General features: G+C 36.6%; 1 protein-coding gene across 26 annotated transcripts in view; it reads left to right on the top strand.

Moving 5' to 3' along the window:
• ATP13A4 (ATPase 13A4) overlaps positions 1–20,595 on the top strand; it is a 178,098-nt gene that overhangs the window by 92,269 nt on the left and 65,234 nt on the right. For all 26 annotated transcript variants that reach the window (XR_012518869.1, XM_074404722.1, XM_074404719.1 and 23 more), the window contains 4 exons: positions 13,757–13,891; positions 16,932–17,102; positions 18,245–18,402; positions 19,370–19,558. Coding sequence is in view for 25 of the 26 variants with exons in the window: in XM_074404722.1 (XP_074260823.1) it covers positions 13,757–13,891; positions 16,932–17,102; positions 18,245–18,402; positions 19,370–19,558 (653 nt within the window). In the remaining variant the exon portion in view is untranslated. The remainder of the gene's footprint in view (positions 1–13,756; positions 13,892–16,931; positions 17,103–18,244; positions 18,403–19,369; positions 19,559–20,595) is intronic.

Below are 20,595 nucleotides of genomic sequence, written 5' to 3'. Positions count from 1 at the left end.
TATTTCTGATTGCTCCTGTTATTCCCATTTTCATATTCATTTTTCCTTAGGCATTTGCTCAAAGGGATGAGGAACTTAAAAAAAATTTTTTAACCTTAAAAACTACTTTATTGGGGTAGAATTAACATTTGTTAAAGTTAACATATTCATGGTGTACAATTTGATAAGTTTGGCATATGTTATACTCCCATGAAACTATCATAATCATCAAAATATTGACCATTAATCACTCCCAATAGTTGCCTTGAGCCTGTTTTTAGTTTTTTTCTCTTTAGTTTTTTTCTCCCTCCCCGCCATCCCTCAGGCAATCATTTATGAGCTTTCTGTCACTGTAGATTCATTTCCAGGCTCAATATTTTATATAAATGGTGTTTTACAGTATGCATTCTTTGGGTCTTTTATAATGTATTTTTGGTTAATTTTGGGGAGGTCAAAGTTCATAGTTATTTTGGGATTTATCCATTTTATTAAGTGTATCAATCGTATTCCTTTTATTTCTGAGGCTATCTCATTGTGTGGATATACTAGTTTGTTAATCTATTCACCTGTTGATGCATATTTGGGTTTCAGTCTTTGGCTAGTCCAAGCAATGGTGCTATGATCATTTAGGTACAAGCTGTGTATAGACATACCCTTTCATTTCTTATGGGAAAATACCTACCTATGGAACAACTGGAACATGTACTTGACAGATATTTAACATTTTAAGAAACTGTCAATCTTTTGTCCAAAGTGGTGGCACATTTTGTGCCAGCAGTGTAAGAGAGTTCTAGGTGCTCCACACTCTTGACAACACTTGGTATGTTCAGTCATTTTAATTTGGTCACTTTAGTGTGTGGTAGTATCTCATCACTGTTTTAATTTGCATTTGCCTAATGACTAATGGCATTGAACATCTTTTTAAATGCTTATTTGCCACTCGTATATCTTTTTTGATGAAGCATTTGTTCAAATCTGTTGTTTATTAGATTATTTTTATTATTAAAATTGAGAATTTATTCTACATTATGGGTACATGTCCTTTATCAGATAAATGATTTGCAAATATTTTCTCTCAGTCTAAGACTGACCTTCCCCCTCTCTTTACAGTGTTTTTCAAAGAGCAGATATTTTTACTTTTGTTAAAGTCCAGTTTATCAATGTTTTCTTTGGTGGATCATGCTTTTGATGTCATTTCTAAGATATATTTGTCAAGGTCACCATGATTTTCTGTATTGTCTTTTAGAGTTTTAGGTTTTACGTGTAGCTCTATATTGCATTTTGAATTTTTTTTAAATTTAGGCTCATTTTTTGCAAAAAAGATATCCAAATGTTCCAATACCATTTGTTGAAAAGACTGTTTTCTCCACTGAATTGACTTTTCACCTTTTGTCAAAAATCAGTTGTTCATATATGTATGGATCTATTTCTTGATTCCCTATCCAATTTTATTGACCTATTTGCTTTTAAAATATGTAAATACCACACACGATGTTGCTTTATAAAAGTCTCGAAATAGGGTAATGTTAGTTCTCCAGCTTTACCCTTCCTTTCTTCTTTTCTTTCTTTCTTTCTTTCTTTCTTTCTTTCTTTCTTTCTTTCTTTCTTTCTTTCTTTCTTTCTTTCTTTCTTTCTTTCTTTTTCTTTCTTTCTTTCTTTCTTTCTTTTCTTTCTTTCTTTCGAAACAGAATCTGGCTCTCTCGCCCAGGCTGTAGTGCAGTGGCATGATGTTGGCTCACCACAATCTTTGCCTCCTGAGTTCAAGCGATTCTCTTGCCTCAGCCTCCTGCGTAGCTGGGATTCCAGTCACGCACCACCATGCCCAGCTAATTTTTGTATTTTTAGTAGAGACAGGATTTTATTATGTTGGTGAGGCTGGTCTTGAACTCCCAACCCAATGATCCACCCTCCTTAGCCTCCCGAAGTGCTGGGATTACAGGCGTGAGCCACTGTGCCCGGCCTGGTCTTCTTTTTCAGAGTTATTTTGACATTATTGAGCCCTTTGGGTTTCTATATGACTTTTGAACTCAATCTATCAGTCTCTTTAAAAAATGCTAGGATTTCTTTAGAATTACAATTACTTATAGAAATATAAGCTTAAATTTATAAATCTTTAGAAGCTCATTTAAAAATCTGTTAAAATTACTCATTCAATATTAATATGAAATGTACAATAACATGAACAATTGTCACAAATAAGATTCAAAGATACCAATGTTTTATGAGATATTTTCCATAACCTGGGGTTGCTTCCTTAGAGTATTCCTAGGATGTCTACTGTTCTGTCTATTAAAGTCATACAGTGGGAACAAATGTCCATTTTCTTTGCCAAGAACCTACCATAGATGAATATTAAAAACAGTTCTGCAAGCCAAAATTCTCATCTGTACACACTTAAAATGTAGCTCTTTCTTTAAAAATAATAATTTGTAATACATTCTGAAAAACACAAACATGCTCTACACCTGGCTGGGTTACCAGTCTTTAGCCATAAGTGCAGTGATACTGTCTATGTAATTACTGAAATTGATAAGTATATTCTAAGCTGGGGAAATATGTATGTGTTTTTGTATTAGTAACTTTTTGACATCTATTTCAGGCTTGTTTATAATGTACACATGTAGAATATAAAGTTGAAACAATTCTTTTTTTTTTTTTTTTTTTTGAGACGGAGTTTCGCTCTTGTTACCCAGGCTGGAGTGCAATGGCGCGATCTCGGCTCACCGCAACCTCCGCCTCCTGGGTTCAGGCAATTCTCCTGCCTCAGCCTCCTGAGTAGCTGGGATTATAGGCACGCACCACCATGCCCAGCTAATTTTTTGTATTTTTAGTAGAGACGGGGTTTCACCATGTTGACCATGGTTGGTCTCGATCTCTCGACCTCGTGATCCACCTGCCTCGGCCTCCCAAAGTGGTGGGATTACAGGCTTGAGCCACCGCGCCCGGCCTATAAAGTTGAAAATACATTCTAGTGTTGTAAAGAAACAAAGGAAATAAAGTATTTTTAAGGGGAATATAATTTTTTTTCTGGTTAAACATGTATTTATTTATTTATTTTGGTATATGAATAATTTCTTTAGTGGTGATTTCTGAGATTTCGGTTTACCCATCACCTGAGCAGTGTGCACTATACTGAGTGTGTAGTTTCTTTGATCCTTCAATCTCCTCCCACCCTTTCCCCTGAATCCCCAAGGTGCAGTGTATCATTCCTAGGCCTTTGTGAACTCATAGTTTAGCTCCCACTTATGAGTGAGAACATACAATGTTTGGTTTTCCATTCCTGAGTTATTTCACTTAGAATGATAGTCTCCAGTTCCATCTAGGTTGCTGCAAATGCCATAATTTCATTTTTTTATGGCGGAATAGTATTTCATGTCACATATAGACCACATTTTCTTTATCCATTTATTGATTGATGTGCATTTGGACTGCTTCCATATTTTTGCAATTGCAAATTATGCTGCTGTAGACATGCAGGTTTAAGTGTCTGTTTCATATAATGACATCTTTTCCTCTGGGTAGATACCCAGGAGTGGGATTGCTGGATCAAATGGTAAATATACTTTTCATTCTTCAAGGAATCTCCATACTGTTTTCCATAGTGTTTGTACTAGTATTCCCACCAACAGTGTAAAAGTATTCCCTTTCACCACCTTCTTGTGAACATACATTATTTTCTGATTTTTTGATTATGGCCATTCTTGCAGGAGTAAGGTGATACTACATTGTGGTTTTGATTGTCATTTCCCTGATCATTAGTGATGTTGAGCACTTTTTCATATGTCTCTTAGCCATCAGTATATCTTCTTTCAAGAATTGTCTATTCATGTTCTTAGCCCAATTTTTGATGACATTGTTTTTTCCCTTGCTGATTTGTTTGAGTTCCTCATAGATTCTGGGTATTAGTCCTTCAACAAAAGTATAGATTGCAAAGATATTTTTCCCATTCTATGGGTTTTCTGTTTATCCTGCTGTTTATTTCTTTTGCTGCGCAGAAGCTTTTTAGTTTAATTAAGTACCATCTATTTATCTTTTTTTTTTTTTTTTTTTTTTGGCATTTGCTTTTGGGTTCTTGGTTATGAAGTCTTTGGCTAAGCCACTGTCTAGAAGGATTTTTCCAATATTACCTTCTAGAATTTTTATGGTTTCAAGTCTTAGATTTAAGTCATTGATCCATCTTGAGTTGATTTTTGTATAGGGTGAGAGATGAGGATCCATTTCTACATGTGGCTTGCCAATTATCCCAGCACCATGTGTTGACTAAGGTGATCTTTCCCCACGTGATGTTTTTGTTTGCTTTGTCAAAGATCAGTTGGCTGTAAGTATTTGGATTTATTTCTGAGTTCTCTATTGTGTTTCATTGGTCTATATGCCCATTTTTTATACTAGTACCATGGTGTTTTGGTGACTGGCCTTATAGTATAGTTTGAAGTTGGATAATGTGATGCCTCCAGATTTGTTCTTTTTTCTTAGTCTTTCTTTGGCTATGCGGGCTCTTTTTTGGTTCCACATGAATTTTAGGATTATTTTTTCTAGTTCTGTGAAGAATGATGGTGGTATTTTCATGGAAATTTGTAGAATGATTTTGGCACTATGGTCATTTTTACAATATTGATTCTACCCCTCCATGAGCATGAGACCTATTTCCATTTGTTTGTATCATCTATAGTTTCTTTCAGCAGTGTTTCATAGTTTTTCTCATAAAGGTCTTTCATTCTTTGCTTAGGCGTATTTCTATGTATTTCATTGTATTTTGCAGCTATTATAAAAGGGGTTACATTCTTGACTTGATTCTCAGCTTGGTCACTGTTGGTGTATAGCAGAGCTACTGATATGTGTACATTAATTTTGTATCCTGCTGAATTTTGCTGAATTCATTAACCAGTTCTAGGAGCTTTTTGGATGAGTTTTTAGAGTTGTCTTGGTATACTATCATATCATTTGTGAACAGCAACAGTTTGACTTCCTCTTTACTGATTCAGATGCCCTTAATTTCTTTCTCTTGTCTGATTGCTCTGTCTAGAACTTCCAATATTATGTTGAATAGAAGTGGTGAAAGCAGGCATCCTTGTCTTGTTTCAGTTCTCAGGTGAAATGCTTTCAACTTTTCCCTATTCAGTATAATGTTGGCTATGGGTTTGTCATAGATAGCTTTCATTACCCTAAGGTACGTCCCTGCTATGCTACTTTTGCTGAGGCTTTTAATTGTAAAATGATGCTTGATTTTGTCAACTGCTTTTTCTGCATCTATTGAGATAATCATGTGATTTTCTTTTTAATTTTCATTATGTGGTGTATCACATTTATTGACTTGCGGATGTTAAATCATCCCTTCATTCTTGGTATGAAACCCACTTGATCATAGTGGATTATCTTTTTGGTATGCTGCTGGATTCAGTTAGCTAGTATTTTGTTGAGGATTTTTGCATCTGTGTTCATCAGGGACACTGTAGTTTTCTTTTTTAATTTCTTTCTTTCTTTCTTTCTTTTTTTTTGTCATGTTCTCTCCTTAGTGTGAAGTAGTTTGCTTCACGCTAAGGAGAAACCCTCTAAAGATCTTCGTGGCTCTCCCCTGGACAGTTACCTCCCCAGCACTCTGTTCTATGAACTCAAGCTGCCAAGATCTCCATAGACACTCATCTTTGTGTTCTGAACTCAGGAGTCATCTGGACTTGGTCTGGGTTTCCCTTCTCTGCACAGTGGCTTGGAAACTTTTTAACGAGAGTAAGCTTGGCAAATGTAGAACACCTTTGTTTGTTTCCCATCTCTTTTGTTGTTTGATGTTCAGTGTCTAAAAACCATTGTTTCATATCTTTTATACGGTTGCTTCCAGTGGGAAGATAAGTCTGGTCCTTTTTATTCTCTCTTGGTTGGAAGTGAATTAAAAAAAAAATATATATATATATATATATATATATATATATATAGGCCTTTTTTTGTCCTTACTTTTTATGATAAAACACTTTGAACATATACATCAGTAGAGAGAATACTATCATAAAACCTCATATACCTGTCACCCAGATTTGGTTTAGGTATTAGGGTGATACTGACTTCATAAAATGATTTAGGGAGGAGTTCCTCTTTCTTTATCTGTGGAATAGTGTCAATAGGATTGATACCAATTCTTCTTTGAATGTGTGATAGAATTCAGCTGTGAAACCATCTGGTCCTGGACTTTTTTCCTTCATAAATTTTTAATTACCATTTTAATCTTGCTTTTTGTTATTTGTCTGTTCACAGTTTATATTTCTTCCTGTTTTCATCTAGGAGGGTTATATATCTCCAGGAATTTATCCATCTCCTCTAGGTTTTCTAGTTTGTTCAAATAAAGGTGTTCATAGTATCTTTGAATGATCTTTTGTGTTTCTGTGGTAGCAGTTATAATATCTCCTGTTTTGTTCCTAATTGAGTTTATTTGGATATTCTCTCTTCTTTTCTTGGTTAATCTGACCAATGGTCCATTAATTTTATCTTTTCAAAGAACCAGCTTTTTGTTTCATTTATTTTTTGTGAGGTTTTTTTGTTTGTTTGTTTGTTTCAGTTTCATTTAGTTCTGCCCTGATCTTTGTTATTTTCTTCTGCTGGGTTTGGGTATGGTTTGTTCTTGTTTCTTTAGTTCCTTGAGGTTTGGCCTTAGACTGTCTATTTGTGCTCTATTAGATCTTTTGAGGTAGGGATAAAAATGCTGGGATTTTTATTGGGATTGTGTTGAACCTATAGATACATTTGTGGAAAATTGACATAGTAACATTACATTCTTTTGCTCTATGGTTATAACATCTCTTCATTTGTTTACATCTTTGATTTTTTGGGCAGTGTTTTGCAGTTTTCAGTGTGTGGGTCTTATACATTTTTTTCCTCAGGTTTATTCCTAAGTAATTGATTTTTTTGATGCTATTTTAAATGATATTTTTAAATGTAAATGTACAGTTGTTCATTTGCTAGTAGTTCCATCATGTAAATATGCTGATCAGTAGCTTGCTTCACACTAAGGAGAGACTCTGCAGATCTTCGTGGATCTCCCCTGGACAGTTACCTCCCCAGCATGCTGCTCTATGAACTCAAACTGCCAAGATCTCCATAGACACTCATCTTTATGTTCTGAACTCAGGAGTGATCTGGACTTGGTCTGGGTTTCCCTTCTCTGCACAGTGGCTTGGAAACTTTTTAACGAGAGTAAGCTTGGCAAATGTAGAACACCTTTGTTTGTTTCCCATCTCTTTTGTTGTTTGATGTTCAGTGTCTAAAAACCATTGTTTCATATTTTTTATATGGTTGCTTCCAGTGGGAAGATAATTCTGGTCCTTTTTATTCTCTCTTGGTTGGAAGTAAATTTTTACCTTTTAAAAATACACTGGACATTTTTTTTTGTCCTTACTTTTTATGATAAAACACTTTGAGCATATACAATAATAGAGAGAATACTATAATAAAACCTCATGTACTTGTCACCCAGACTAAATAATTACCAACTTATTGAATCTTTTTTTCGTCTGTTCTAGTAACTCCCCACCCTAGATTATTTTGGAACTATCCCAGATATCATATTTTATTTGAAAATATTTCAGCATATAGCTCTGAAATATAGTCTTTTTAATTCTTTTATCACATCTTTTAAAACCTCATAATTTAAAAATAATTATACAGGCAATGTTAAAATTTCCTCAGTAGAATCAAGTGCATGTGTAGACATACTTGTGATACATATACAAGCACGTTTATTGCCCCTTGCTTTATTGTGCTTCAAAGATACTGCATTTGTTTTAACCAAGTGAAGATTTCTGACAGTCCTGCATTGAGCAAGTCTGGTCATGCCATTTTTCTAAAAGCATGTGCTTTCTTCATGTCTCTGCGTCACATGTTGGTAACTCTGGAAATACAGCAGACTTTTCCTTTGTGATTATATCTGTTATTGTGATTGTGATCAGTGATATTTGATATTACTATGATAATTGTTTTGGGGCACCATGAACCATGCTCATGTAAGATAGCAAACTTAATCAGTATCAGATTTCCACCAACTGGCCATTCCCACATCTCTCTCTCTCTTTCCTCGGGCCTCCCCACTCCCGGAGACCAACAGTATTAACATTAGATTGATAAATAAGCCTACGCTGGTTTCTAAGTATTCTAGCAAAAGCAAGAGTTACATGTTTCTGATTTTAAAATAAAGCTAGAAATGATTAAGTTTAGTGAGAAAGACATGTTGAAAGCCGAGATACACTGAAAGCTGGGACTCTTGTACCAGTTATCCAAGTTGTGAATGCAAAGGACAAGTGTTTGAAGGAAATTGAAAGCACTACTCCAAAAGCGAACACACAAATGACAAAAAGTGAAGCAGCCTTATTACTGATGTGGAGAAAGTTGTAATGGTCTGAAAAGAAGCTCAAATCAGTCACATTTCTGTAAGACAAAGCCTAATCCAGAGTCAGGCCCTAACTCTTTAATTCTAGGAGGCTGTGAGAGGTAAGAAAACTACAGAAGAAAAGTCTGAAGCTAGCAGAGTTTGGCTTATGAGGTTTAAAGAAAGAAGCCATCTTCATACATAAAAATGTAAGGTAAAACAGCAGTACCAGTTACGGTACTTATAAACCTCAATAAGAATGTTACAAGTAGTCATTTTAATGCTGTTAGTCATTGTTTCTAGGTCTTTTTAGAAAACATACTTAGAAAATAGTTTTTAAGATAAAATGCATTATGAGGTCGTACTGACCTCATAACTTCCAATGCAAGTTCAGAATTCATGCTCACACTGACCTCATAATTTCATAGGTCATACTGACCTCATAATTTCCAGTTCAAATTTAGAACCAAGGGCTTTTTACTTTATTCATTGTACTTGTGTTTCTCTTTTCTCTATACCAGAAGTTCTGATTCTTAATGACAGGAAGAGATTACTCTTTTGCTGTATCCCATTGTATATAATAATCTCAGAGTGACAAACCAATGCACTCAGCAGTAATATAATTCCCAAAAACAATTTTAGATGTTTGTAGAATTGTTTTTTTCCCATTTGTGACATCCTATTAGAAAGTACAAATTATACATTTTTCAAAAATTTAGTTTTAAAGTCACTCGAAATAGTTTTCTGTTGGTTATGCCAACAACTTGATAGGTTTATTTCACTCCTTTTGCTTTAGATTTTACTGTTAGCTTTTCAAGTTTATATTTGTGTTATTTTGTATAGATATAGAAAATATCTACATGGTTTGAAAGTCAAATCCATAAGACAGAAGATATTCAAGGCAGTCTGGCTCCTATCCCTCTCCTTTCTGCCTTATGTCTTTATTCTCTCTATAATCATCACTTTTGTTTGGTTTTTATTTATTCTTACATTAAAAATATAAAAAGATTATATATAATATTCATAGCTGTATATTACATATACAAAATAGGATATATATTTATACTACTGTTTTTTAGATGAATAGAGGTATGTCAAGCATATTTAACCATGTTTCCTGCTGTGTATAGTTTCCATATGTAACTGTGTTTCCCAGGGACTATCTAGTACATGTAGATATTCTTCATTCATCATTTCAGCTGCATGGTACTCTCTTGTGTGGAGAGACCCATCGTTTATTCAGTCAATCCTCTATTGAAAAAAATTTTCTTGTTTTTTTACTACTATAAATAGTGCTATAATAAAAAGCTTTGTACATACATGTTTTCATATTTTTGCCAGTATATCTTTGATACAGATTCTGAGAAGTACAATTGCTAGGTTAAGAAATAAGTGCATATGTACTTTTGCTAGAAAAAGATTGCCAAAATTTCTCTCCATAGAGATTATGCCAGTTTGCATTCGCACCAGAAATGTGTCAGTGACTGATTCCTCACAACCTTGCCAATAGAATGTGCTGGAAAATTTGTACATTTTTCTAATCATAAGGTGAGCAATGTTATCTAATACATATGTCTCTTTTTTTAGAAAGTAATTTGCAAAACAAAAAAGTTGCAAGAATAGTTTAAATAATTTTTTTTCTAGAACTATTTGAGAATAACTTGCTGACATGTAGCTCCATAATCATGACCTGAATAACCTTTAGTGTGTATTCCTTTTCTGTCTTTTCTATCCTTCCTTCCTTCCTTCCTTCCTTCCTTCCTTCCTTCCCTCCCTCCCTCCCTCCCTCTCTCCCTCCCTCCCTCCCTCTCTCCTTCCTTCCTTCCTTCTTTTCTTTCTTTTCTTTCTTTCTCTTTCCTTTCAATATGGACTTGTTCTGTTGCCCAGGGTGCAATGGTGCAATCATAGCTCACTACAGCCTCAACCTCCTGGGCTCATGTCATCCTCCTGTCTCAGCTTCCAGTGTGCACCACTATGCCTGGCTAATTTTTATATTTTTTGCACAGATAGGGTCTACTGTGTATTTCTTAAAGACAAGGAAATTTTCCTACTTGAAGGGCAGTATCATCAGGAAGTTAATACTCACAAATTTCTACCAACTAATGGTCAGACCTTGTTCATGTTTTGCCAGTTGTCTCAATAATGTTCTAATAGAAAAGAGATATAGGATTACACAGTGCTTTTGTTTACCATGTCTCTTTAATCTTCTACTTTTAGTTGAATTCTGTGACTTTCACTCTTCTGTCTCTGGTTATTTTAAAGAATGTACTTCAGTTTGAATTTGTCTGATGTTGCCTCTTAGTTAAATTCAGGTTATACATTTTTGGCTGGAATATCACAGACATGATGCTGTGTTTTCTCTGCTTCCTCTCAGATGATACATAATTTCAATTTGTCCTATTACTGGTGATTTTAACTTATATTAATTAATGAAATGGTGTCTGCCAGGTTTCCTCATTGTAAATTTATTCTTTTCCTCTTTGTAATTAATGGTTATTTTGTTGAGAGACATTTTGAGGTGATATAAATAAATCATCTGCATCAAATTTTCACTCACTAGTTTTAGTATACATTGATGTTTCTTGGCTAAATTAATTATTACTTTGATAGTTGCCAAATGATGATTTTCTAATGTTATCTCTCCTTCTACATTAATTAATTGTCATTTTGCTGCAAGGAAAATCTGTTTCTTCTCTTTATTTATTTATTCATTTACTTATGTCATTATGAACTCATAAATCCCTATTTTATTTGATAGTTATAGTTCTTTCTTATAACTATTTACTTTGATGTTCAAATTGTTACAAATTTAGGCACTGAGAGCCCTTTAAAGTTGGCTTCGATATTTTTGTAATATGTCCCCATCATTCTGTGAGCATTTCTCTACTTAATGGCACAATAAGATGTTCTAGCTTATATTATACTTCTCTTGGCCCAGCCTGTACTCAGTCCTTTCTGTAAGGACCCCTTTTATTAGGAGAAAGGGATTTTAGAAATCAAAATTTGGACACTGGATGTGCTCATTACTATTGGTGTATAAACAAGAAGACTAGCAAACATGTGTATATATTCTTATAATCACACACATTTACATTCATATTATTTCTATCTAGTACATTGATATTTTTAATTAGAATCTACTACCAATGGGTTTGTTGTAGTTGTGTCTCTTTTATCTATTTGTAACTTCTTTTCTTCAGTGAGAAACCTGGCTGATTAACCTCATTGTATCTACAGTATTCCCCTCTTATCTGCAGGGGATACATCCCAAACCCCATACAGATGCCTGAACCCACAGGTAGTACTGAGTCCGATCACTGTCAGCTGGAACACATTTCTGTTCATGTCTTTGATCCACAAATTTAATGCCTTTACCATTTTAACTAAGCACTTACACATTGTGGTTGTAACATTTACAGTTTGAGGTGCGTCAGCAAGCCAAGCACAAATTTCTTGTTCCTTATTCACATCTTACAGATAGTTGATTTGTTCTTACTGTAGTTCTTAGCAACCTCAGCATACAATTTTGTTTTCTTTCTTTAAGTGGAGAATGTTCACTTTTTCACTTAAAGGAAGCACTTTACTGCTTCTCTTCGGCATAATGAATTGCCAGCATTACTACTCTTGTGCTTTGGTGTACAAATAAAAGAAATAAAATAAGGGTGACCTGCAACAATCACAGGAATACTGCATCAGGCAATGTAAAAACCAGGTGACTGACAAAATGACGAACAGAGTGTATACAGCATGGATTCCTGTTCCAGGAGGGATGCAGCAGACAGTGCTAGATTTAATCACTCCACTCAGAATGGTGCACAGCTGAAAAAGTATACATTGTTTATTTCTGGGATTGGCCACTTAATATTTTCTGACTGCAGTTCACGGAAAGTGAAAAACTGCAGATCAAGGGAGGCTACTGTACTGATTGTACCATTTCTGTTGGGTGCAACCAATCTTTCATCACCACTGATGCTCCCACTGCCCCTCATCCCACTCCTATGTAGATACCCTTTTCACCTTGCTCAGGTCCCAACATCCCACAGTAGGCCCTTCTCTCCCTGTTCAAGCTCTGGCACCCTGCATCAGGCCATGTAAACACCCTTCTGACCTGCTTAGGCTCCAATACCCCAGAGCAGGCTGTAAGCCCACCTCACCCAGCCCCCTGCAGGGATGCCTATCTTGCATAGCCCCTAATAGCTTTAAGATTGAGTAAGGACAAAAAGAAGTAAAGGCAGGCAGGCAATCAGAAAAGAAGGAAGAACTTTTATTTTTCTTATCATGGGTAAGAACGAACAGCTTTGTAGACACTTAACACACCACTTGTGTGTGTGTGTGTGTGTGTGTGTGTGCGTATGAAATGACAATATCTAGCAATTTTGCTATTCGGTTATTTGCTGGAGATCTCTTTTTCAAAAGGAGCACTTTATATATTAGGATTTTTTTTGTTTTGTTTTGTTTTTGAGGCAGGATCTTGCTCTGTCACCCAGGCCGGAGTGCAGTGGCATGACCTTGACTCACTGCAATCTCAACCTCCTTAGCTTAAAATTAAGCAATCTTTGGGCTAGTCACAGTGGATCACACCTGCAATCCCAGCACTTTGAGAGGCTTAGGTGGGTGGATCATGAGGTCAGGAGTTCGAGACCAGCCTGGCCAAGATGGTGAAACCCCATCTCTACTAAAAATACAAAAATTACCTAGGGGCAGAGGTGGGCATCTGTAATCCCAGCTGCTTGGGAGGCTGAGGCAGGACAATGGCTTGAACTTTGGAGGCAGATGTTGCAGTGAGCTGAGATCACACCACTGCACTCTAGCCTGGGTGGCAGAGCAAAACTTTATCTCAACAACAACAACAACAACAACAAAATTAAGCAATCTTCCCTCAGCCTCCCAAGTAGCTGAGAATACAGGTAAGATTTTTTTATCTTTTGGTGAAGATGAGCCTCCTGCTATGTTGTCCAGGTTGGTCTCAAACTCCTAGGCTCACACGATCCTCCCATGCTGGACTCCAAAAGTGCTGGAATTATAGGCATCATTACCATTTTCCTAATGAAAGTAGCCTTAATATACTGTAATGTGATTCACTGTAATATACTTAATATACTGTAATGCAATTCACTGTAATATACTTAATATACTGTAATGCAATGCCACTGTGCTCAGCTGGGAATATTAACCTTTAATATGTAATGTGAGTTTCAAATTTGTTTCTGAATTTGTCATTAGTGTTTTTTTTAGTTATTATTTTGCCACACAAAGATTACAGATTTTTTCTTTTTGTTTTCAAATTTTGAGTCAATGTTGAGGGATGTGCTCCTTTAAAAAAAAAAAAAGCCTTGGTTGCTTTTTCATTGATATCCAAGTTAAATAGATGTTGGATTATGTTTTTGTGGGAAAATAACCTGACTCAAGTCTGTCTCTTCACACTTTCAGCTGGAGTTCAAGAGCTGGAATCACGTTTCCTGGTGCCTGGAGATTTATTAATTTTGACAGGGAACAAAGTACTAATGCCATGTGATGCCGTTCTGATTGATGGCAGCTGTGTGGTGGATGAAGGCATGCTGACAGGTACAGTTCCATCCCCACAGCTGACAACCTCTGTGGGCTGGCCACACTTCATGCTACTGTGGTCCCTGCTCCTCCTCTACCTGAGTGACAATGGCTGGCTGCAAAGCATCAGCTGCTATGGGACCTTCTTGTCTCCACAAATCTTACTTAGTCCTACTGTGGATAGATCTGAGGTTCAAATTAAAGCTCTTTCTATGTGTTAAGCTTGATACAATAATAAGTGTTTGCATGTTTAGTGTTTCTTTCTTGACCAAAAGATTATTACAGCTCTCTCATTTACTTTAAGAGATTGTAGAGATCATTAGAGCTTTCAGAATTGTCTGTTGCTTTTATGTTTGTTTATCTTAAATGAAACATGTCTTCAAATAAACTTGGAGGTTTTGAAAAGCATCAGCAACATCCTGAAACCCGTGAGAGTCATCCAAATTCTCCCTGGCCTGGCCTGAAAATGTTAAGAAATTCATGATGCAGCATTTGGTAAATCTGCTACTTCCAAAATATACCCTGGGTATTTTGGACTAACTGTAGTTCATTTTCAAATGGCATGCTGGAGCTGGGTAGGACCTGTGAGGTTATCTCACATCACAGGTATGGCAACTGAGGTCCAGAGAGAAGTGACTTGCTTAAGGTTACACTACCTTGATTTCTCACTTGCATAGCATAGTGATGAGACATTTGGCCGACACTGCTATAAAATAAAGAAGAACCATAAAGTAGTTCTTGGAGAAGAAATGAGAGGCTGTGAACACACAGAGACTGTGAATGCACTCTCATTGGTGGATTGTGGTTCCCATTCAAGTTCAAATCAAATCCATTTCTCTCAACACTCCAGAAAGACATATAATGGAGACACATGTACACACCTTCTTCCCATATTAGCTTACAAAGAATAAATGTGTGGAAGATCATGTCAAGTCAGGTTCTTTCTCCTCAAAAATCCATACATTCATAAAGTTCCTGTAATGCTGGGACCTTTGCAGTGCCAAGTGCCGTTTTCCTAACAAAAGTAGCCTGAATATACTGTAATGCAATTCTGACTTTATGTTGACCACTCTGCAAATGCCAGAAGAAGAGTTTAGAAACTTGTTCCTCAGAACAGACCATAGTTATTTCATGACTTCATTCATTATCTTGTATTAGCACTTCAAGCCTCTGCAATAGGTCCCTCCCACTGCACTGGCAAAAGTTGCCAGAGTCCCAATTGCCAAGTCCAATGGATTCTTTAAATTTTTTTCTTTTTGAGACAGAGTCTCACTCACTCTGCTACCCAGATTGGAGTGCAGTGGCATGATCTCCGTTCACTGCAAACTCCATCTCCCAGGTTCAAGTGATCCTCTCATCTCAGCCTCCCAGGTAGCTGGGATTACAGGTATGTGCCACCATGCCTGGCTAATTTTTGTATTTTTAGTAGAGATGGGATTTCACCATGTTGGCCAGGCTGGTCTTGAACTCCCGACCTCAAATGATCTACCCTCCTGGGCCTCTCAAAGTTCTGGGATTACAGGCATGAGCCACTGCACCTGGGCTGATTCTTTAGATTTCTCAACTTATTGTCCTCTCTGTTGCATTTGATTATTCCGACCAGCTCTGTTTCTGAAAACTCTCTCCTCTATAACTTTCTAAGATAATTCTCTGTCTCCAAATTCTTCTACCACTGAATATTCCCATTCAGTTTCTTCTGCTGTTCCTCTTCCTCCATCTCCTGAATTGTTGGTGCTGCTCATGGCTACATCCTTGTCCTTTCCGCTTCTCACCCTATACGTGGTCTCTAAGTAACCTCATCTGCTTCTGTGGCTTTAATTATCGTCTAGAAGCCAATGAGCTCTGGCTAAATATCTCTAGTCCAGCCCTCTCATTTGAGCTCCAAATCCAAATAAATCTCAAACTGCCAACAAGTCATCCCAACATGGTCATTCTTCAAGGCAGCTTCAACTCACAGTGGCCACAAGACAATGCTTTCTCTCCTCCTATAATCCCTATTTTGAGGGAAAATGTTGCCCTCTGCTGATTCTCCCAAGTCAGGAACTGGAAAGGCATTGTAAATTTCTCTATCCCTGTGACCTGCCAATACGAACATTCTCTCAGGTTTTGTAGCTTCTTAATTCCTTATTTTTTTCCTTTTCTGAGACAGAGTATTACTCTGTTGTCCAGGTTGCAGTGCAGTGGTGTGATTTCTGCTCACTGCAACCTCCATCTGCCAGGCTCAAGTAATTCTCGTGCTTCAGCCTCCAGAGTAGCTGAGATGATAGGCACATACTTGGCTGGTTCTGTATTTTTAGAAAAGACAGGGTTTTGCCATGTTGTCCAGGCTGGTCTTGAACTCCTGGGCTCAAGCTATCTGCCTGCCTCTGCCTCCCAAAGCATTGGGATTAAAGGTGTGAGCCCCTGCACCCAGCCCCACTTCCTGTTTCCTGAATACAGTGCTTCCTTTCTATCCCCACTGCCAGCTGTCATAGTTCAGACCTCATCCCTTGCAACTGGGATTCCTGTGATTATTTCCCAACTGGATATCCAGCCTCCAGCCTCATCCGACTTTGATTCATTCCCTGTGCTGTGGCCAGTGTTCTCTCTATACATAAATATGATATTACTCTCATGATTAAAGTGGTTGAATCTCTCCACATCCTCCTTCAGTCACCAGTGCCTTTAGATATATGTGTGGACACTCAGTACTCTCCATGCTTTGGCTCTTACGTAGCTCTCATGGCCCTTTATTCTCTAAACTCCACATTCTGGACTGCACTATTGCGGTTCCCTAAATAGTTATTTCCAGCTATTTTGACATCCATGTTTGATTTACAGTACCCATAGTATTTATAATATTGTATTATACTTGTTTATATATCCATCTCCTACTCTAAACTACAGACCTCTCAAAAATAAGAACTATGTTTATGCTTATATCCCCGATACCTAGGGTTGTCTCTGCCACATGGTAGGCTCACAAAAAAATGTCTGTTGTATGATGAGTGGGTGCAGGCATGATTTAAATGAGGGAAGGCATCCTACCTCACAAAACGAGATGCTTGTTTTTCTGTAGGAGAAAGTATTCCAGTCACTAAAACTCCGTTACCCAAGATGGATAGCTCTGTGCCCTGGAAAACGCAGAGTGAAGCAGATTACAAACGGCACGTTCTCTTCTGTGGAACAGAGGTTATCCAGGCCAAGGCAGCTTGCTCCGGGACCGTGAGAGCAGTGGTGCTGCAGACTGGTTAGCATCGCCTCCTATGTGTTATTTTTAATGATATATTTTTGCCCAGTTTGTGTAGTGTCTTAAATTTATTAGGTAAGGAGAAGCCTTTTTTTTCTTTGTAATCCTATTATTTTTATTTTTTATTTTTGTGGGTATATAGTAAGCTGTATATATTTATGGGATACATGAGATGTTTTGACACAGGTCTGCAATGTGAAATAAACATATTATGGAGAATCGAATATCTATCCCCTCAACCCTTTATTCTTTGAGTTACAAACAATCCAATTATACCTTTTAAATTATTTAAAAATATGCAACTAAGTTATTATTGACTATAGTCACCCTTTGTGCTATCAAATAGTAGGTCTTATCATTCTTTCTATTTTTTTATTTTTTTGTACCCACAAGTAAGGAAAAGTATTACTTACCGGTACAAAACAAACCAAATATGTATAAATCCGTATTTTTTCAATATTAATTGAACTATGGCATATGCCTGTTAGTAAAAATGAGAGTATAGGTAACAATAATTATTATATATGTGCTTTGCAGTATATAAACTATTTCAACACGTCAAACAAGCAGAGCAGAGATGCTTACTGTTTCTACTGTGTCCATGAAAAGGCTGAGGCCACACAATTCAAATGAACTTTTAAAAATACCATGGCCAGCAATAGACAGAGCTGGACCTAGAACTCAGGTCTTCTAATCCTGAATCACAAGTTCTTTCTAGGCTGGGCTAGAAATGGAAAATTTAACCTTGCAAGTTTTAGAAAAGTGAGTCCATCAGTATTTACTAGACCCCTTAATTTTAATTCAAGTGACATGCCTGTGTGTGCACACATTTGAGTCATTTTCCTAAAATAAAATTATATTTGGCAAAGCTGTGCAGAGCACCCAGTACAGTAGTTTCCTGTCTCTGGGACTCATTGAAATGGGAAGTAGAGGGAAGGAAGGCCAGAGAGAGTACTGGGCTCTGAGATAGATAATTCCATTCTATCATTTATGTATTTTTCTAATTATCTTTCAATTGCCTTTGAGCTTAAACACTGTTTAAATATCAATAGAGAAAAACAAAGGCAATGTTGAGGTTTGGAAGAGCACTAGCAGTAGTATTGGTCATCCTGAGAGTGTGGGATGTGTGTTTGTTGTTCCAGGATTCAACACAGCAAAGGGAGACCTTGTGAGATCCATTCTCTACCCCAAGCCAATGAATTTTAAGTTGTACAGGGATGCTATCAGGTTCCTCCTGTGCCTTGTAGGAACAGCCACTATTGGGATGATCTATACTCTGTGTGTCTATGTGCTTAGCGGGGTAAGCTGTCTTTGCTCTTTTACTAAATGCATACATATTCATCTATATATATTTTGTACTATACCTGTTGGCCTTAATCTAGGATGTGGTTTACAAACCTGGGAAATAAAGCCAAGAACTGAAACCTGTATATAGACTTCCAGATCCCAATAAGTAATTGATCACTAAGTTCCCTAATAACAAACAGATTTCATGGGATAGTGTGATAAAGCAGTTTATTTATTGATATATCAATATACTTCTCTTTTCTCACACTTTATACCATTTTTCCTTTTCAATATGAAAATATATTTATTTTCAGATATTCTCAGTGTGATATGATGGTTAAGAGTTCAGGTCAGGTTTCAACACCAGTTGTGTGACCAGAGCAAATTAATTAATCCCTCTTAATATCAGAGCTGTTACCTGTAACATGCTCATAATCTCAGAAAGTTGTGGTAAAGATTAAATGGGATAACATAAAGTGCTTCATTTAATGTCTAGCATACAGCAAAAGCTAATAATAATCAGAGTTACTTATAATTATTGCTCATTTTTTATTCAAATTCAGGTCACAATGATCTCTTCCACTCCTGTTTCTTTTTCTAAGTCCAAGGATATAATCTCATAAATAGAATGCCATTTCTTACTATCTTAACCTGAGAATATCTGAGAATATATTTACTTCAATAAAATAGCCTTTTTATAGGTATTGAGTGAAGGATTTTAAATCAAATCAGATACCCAGTTTTGGTGAGGTCCTGATAGACTAGTACGTTATTCTCTGTTAGTAACAATATAAATCACATGCTTTTTGAAATTGCTATTTGGCAAAAGATTCTGAGAGCTATAAACACGGTCATGCCTTTAACTCACTGACATCATTTCTTGAAATTTGACCTAAGGAAGTAAACAAAAAGAAGGAAAAGAGTCATATGCTGTTCACCAGTGATTTGCCTTTAACAATGAAAGAATTACTGTTGTCCAGGAACCTCCAGAGGAGGTGGTGAAGAAAGCCCTTGATGTTATCACAATTGCGGTTCCTCCTGCTCTACCTGCTGCTCTGACCACAGGCATTATCTATGCCCAGAGGAGGCTGAAGAAGAGAGGCATCTTCTGCATTAGCCCCCAGAGGATCAATGTATGTGGACAGTTAAACCTTGTTTGCTTTGACAAGGTATGTGTGTTTCATCTTTATTCTTCTCATCATTTTTACCATTGCTGTCATCATGTCTATGTACTTTTACCCTCTTGCAAGGCAGGAGACATGCAATGTGGGTACCCATCTTCATTTTATCCCTGGTTAGATGCATGATCTGGGAAAGATATGTCCCTTGAGCTCTCAGAGTCTAAGGTTTAGAGGATAAATGGGTACTAAATAAGAGGATCTTTTTGGGTCCTTCCAGCTTTAATATTTTGTGAAAGCAATTAAAATAGCATCCTGTTCCTCTCCAGTCAAAACCTTCATACAAAGAACAAAATTTAAAGCCTTTACTATCACTACTGTATCCTGGATGCTAAGAATATTGCCTGGCATATAGTTAGTGTGCAATAAATATGGATTGAATGAATGAATACAAAAGGAAGAGTTTATTAAACTGTGCCTTACTATGAGACTCCTATCAAACTTCTACTATATTTTCCCATTTGTAGTTTATTGCTTAAAATTACCCTTGATTATTTGTCAGTTATTTGCAACCAGCCTCTTAGTCTACCATCTCTTTATTGTGTTTATTTACTCTGTACACACATATGCTGGGGTGAAGGTGGGAGTTGTAAGAGGATAAGATGGAAATGCCTTTCAGGGCATTGTGAGCAGGTGAGCATGAGTCAAAGCATGGAGATAAGAAAGGAAAACAGTGTGGTTTTCACTAGAGCAGGATCTTGGTAATGGGAGGGGCTATCTGTGGACCTTGACTGTCTGGCTAAGAAATTGTTTACATATATTGTAAGGAGTAGAGAGTTATTGAAGCTTTTGTTGCTATTGTTGACTTTTTAAAAAAATTCACTTTTTAAATGTGGTAAAATTCATGTAACATAAAATTTACCATTTTAATCATTTTTAAGTACACTGTTTGCTGGCATTAAGTACATTCTCACTGTTCTGTAACCATCACTACTATTAATTTTGAGAACTTCTTGTATTTTCCCAAACTGAAACTACATTTATTCGACAGTACACTGATGGTTTTGGTAGTTAAGAATTAGTGGGAT

The sequence above is a fragment of the Saimiri boliviensis genome, chromosome 8 (genome assembly GCF_048565385.1).
Source record: "Saimiri boliviensis isolate mSaiBol1 chromosome 8, mSaiBol1.pri, whole genome shotgun sequence".
NCBI classification, from domain to species: domain Eukaryota; kingdom Metazoa; phylum Chordata; class Mammalia; order Primates; family Cebidae; genus Saimiri; species Saimiri boliviensis.
Note: the sequence above shows the minus strand (reverse complement) of the source record. Positions and strands in the feature narration are given on the sequence as shown.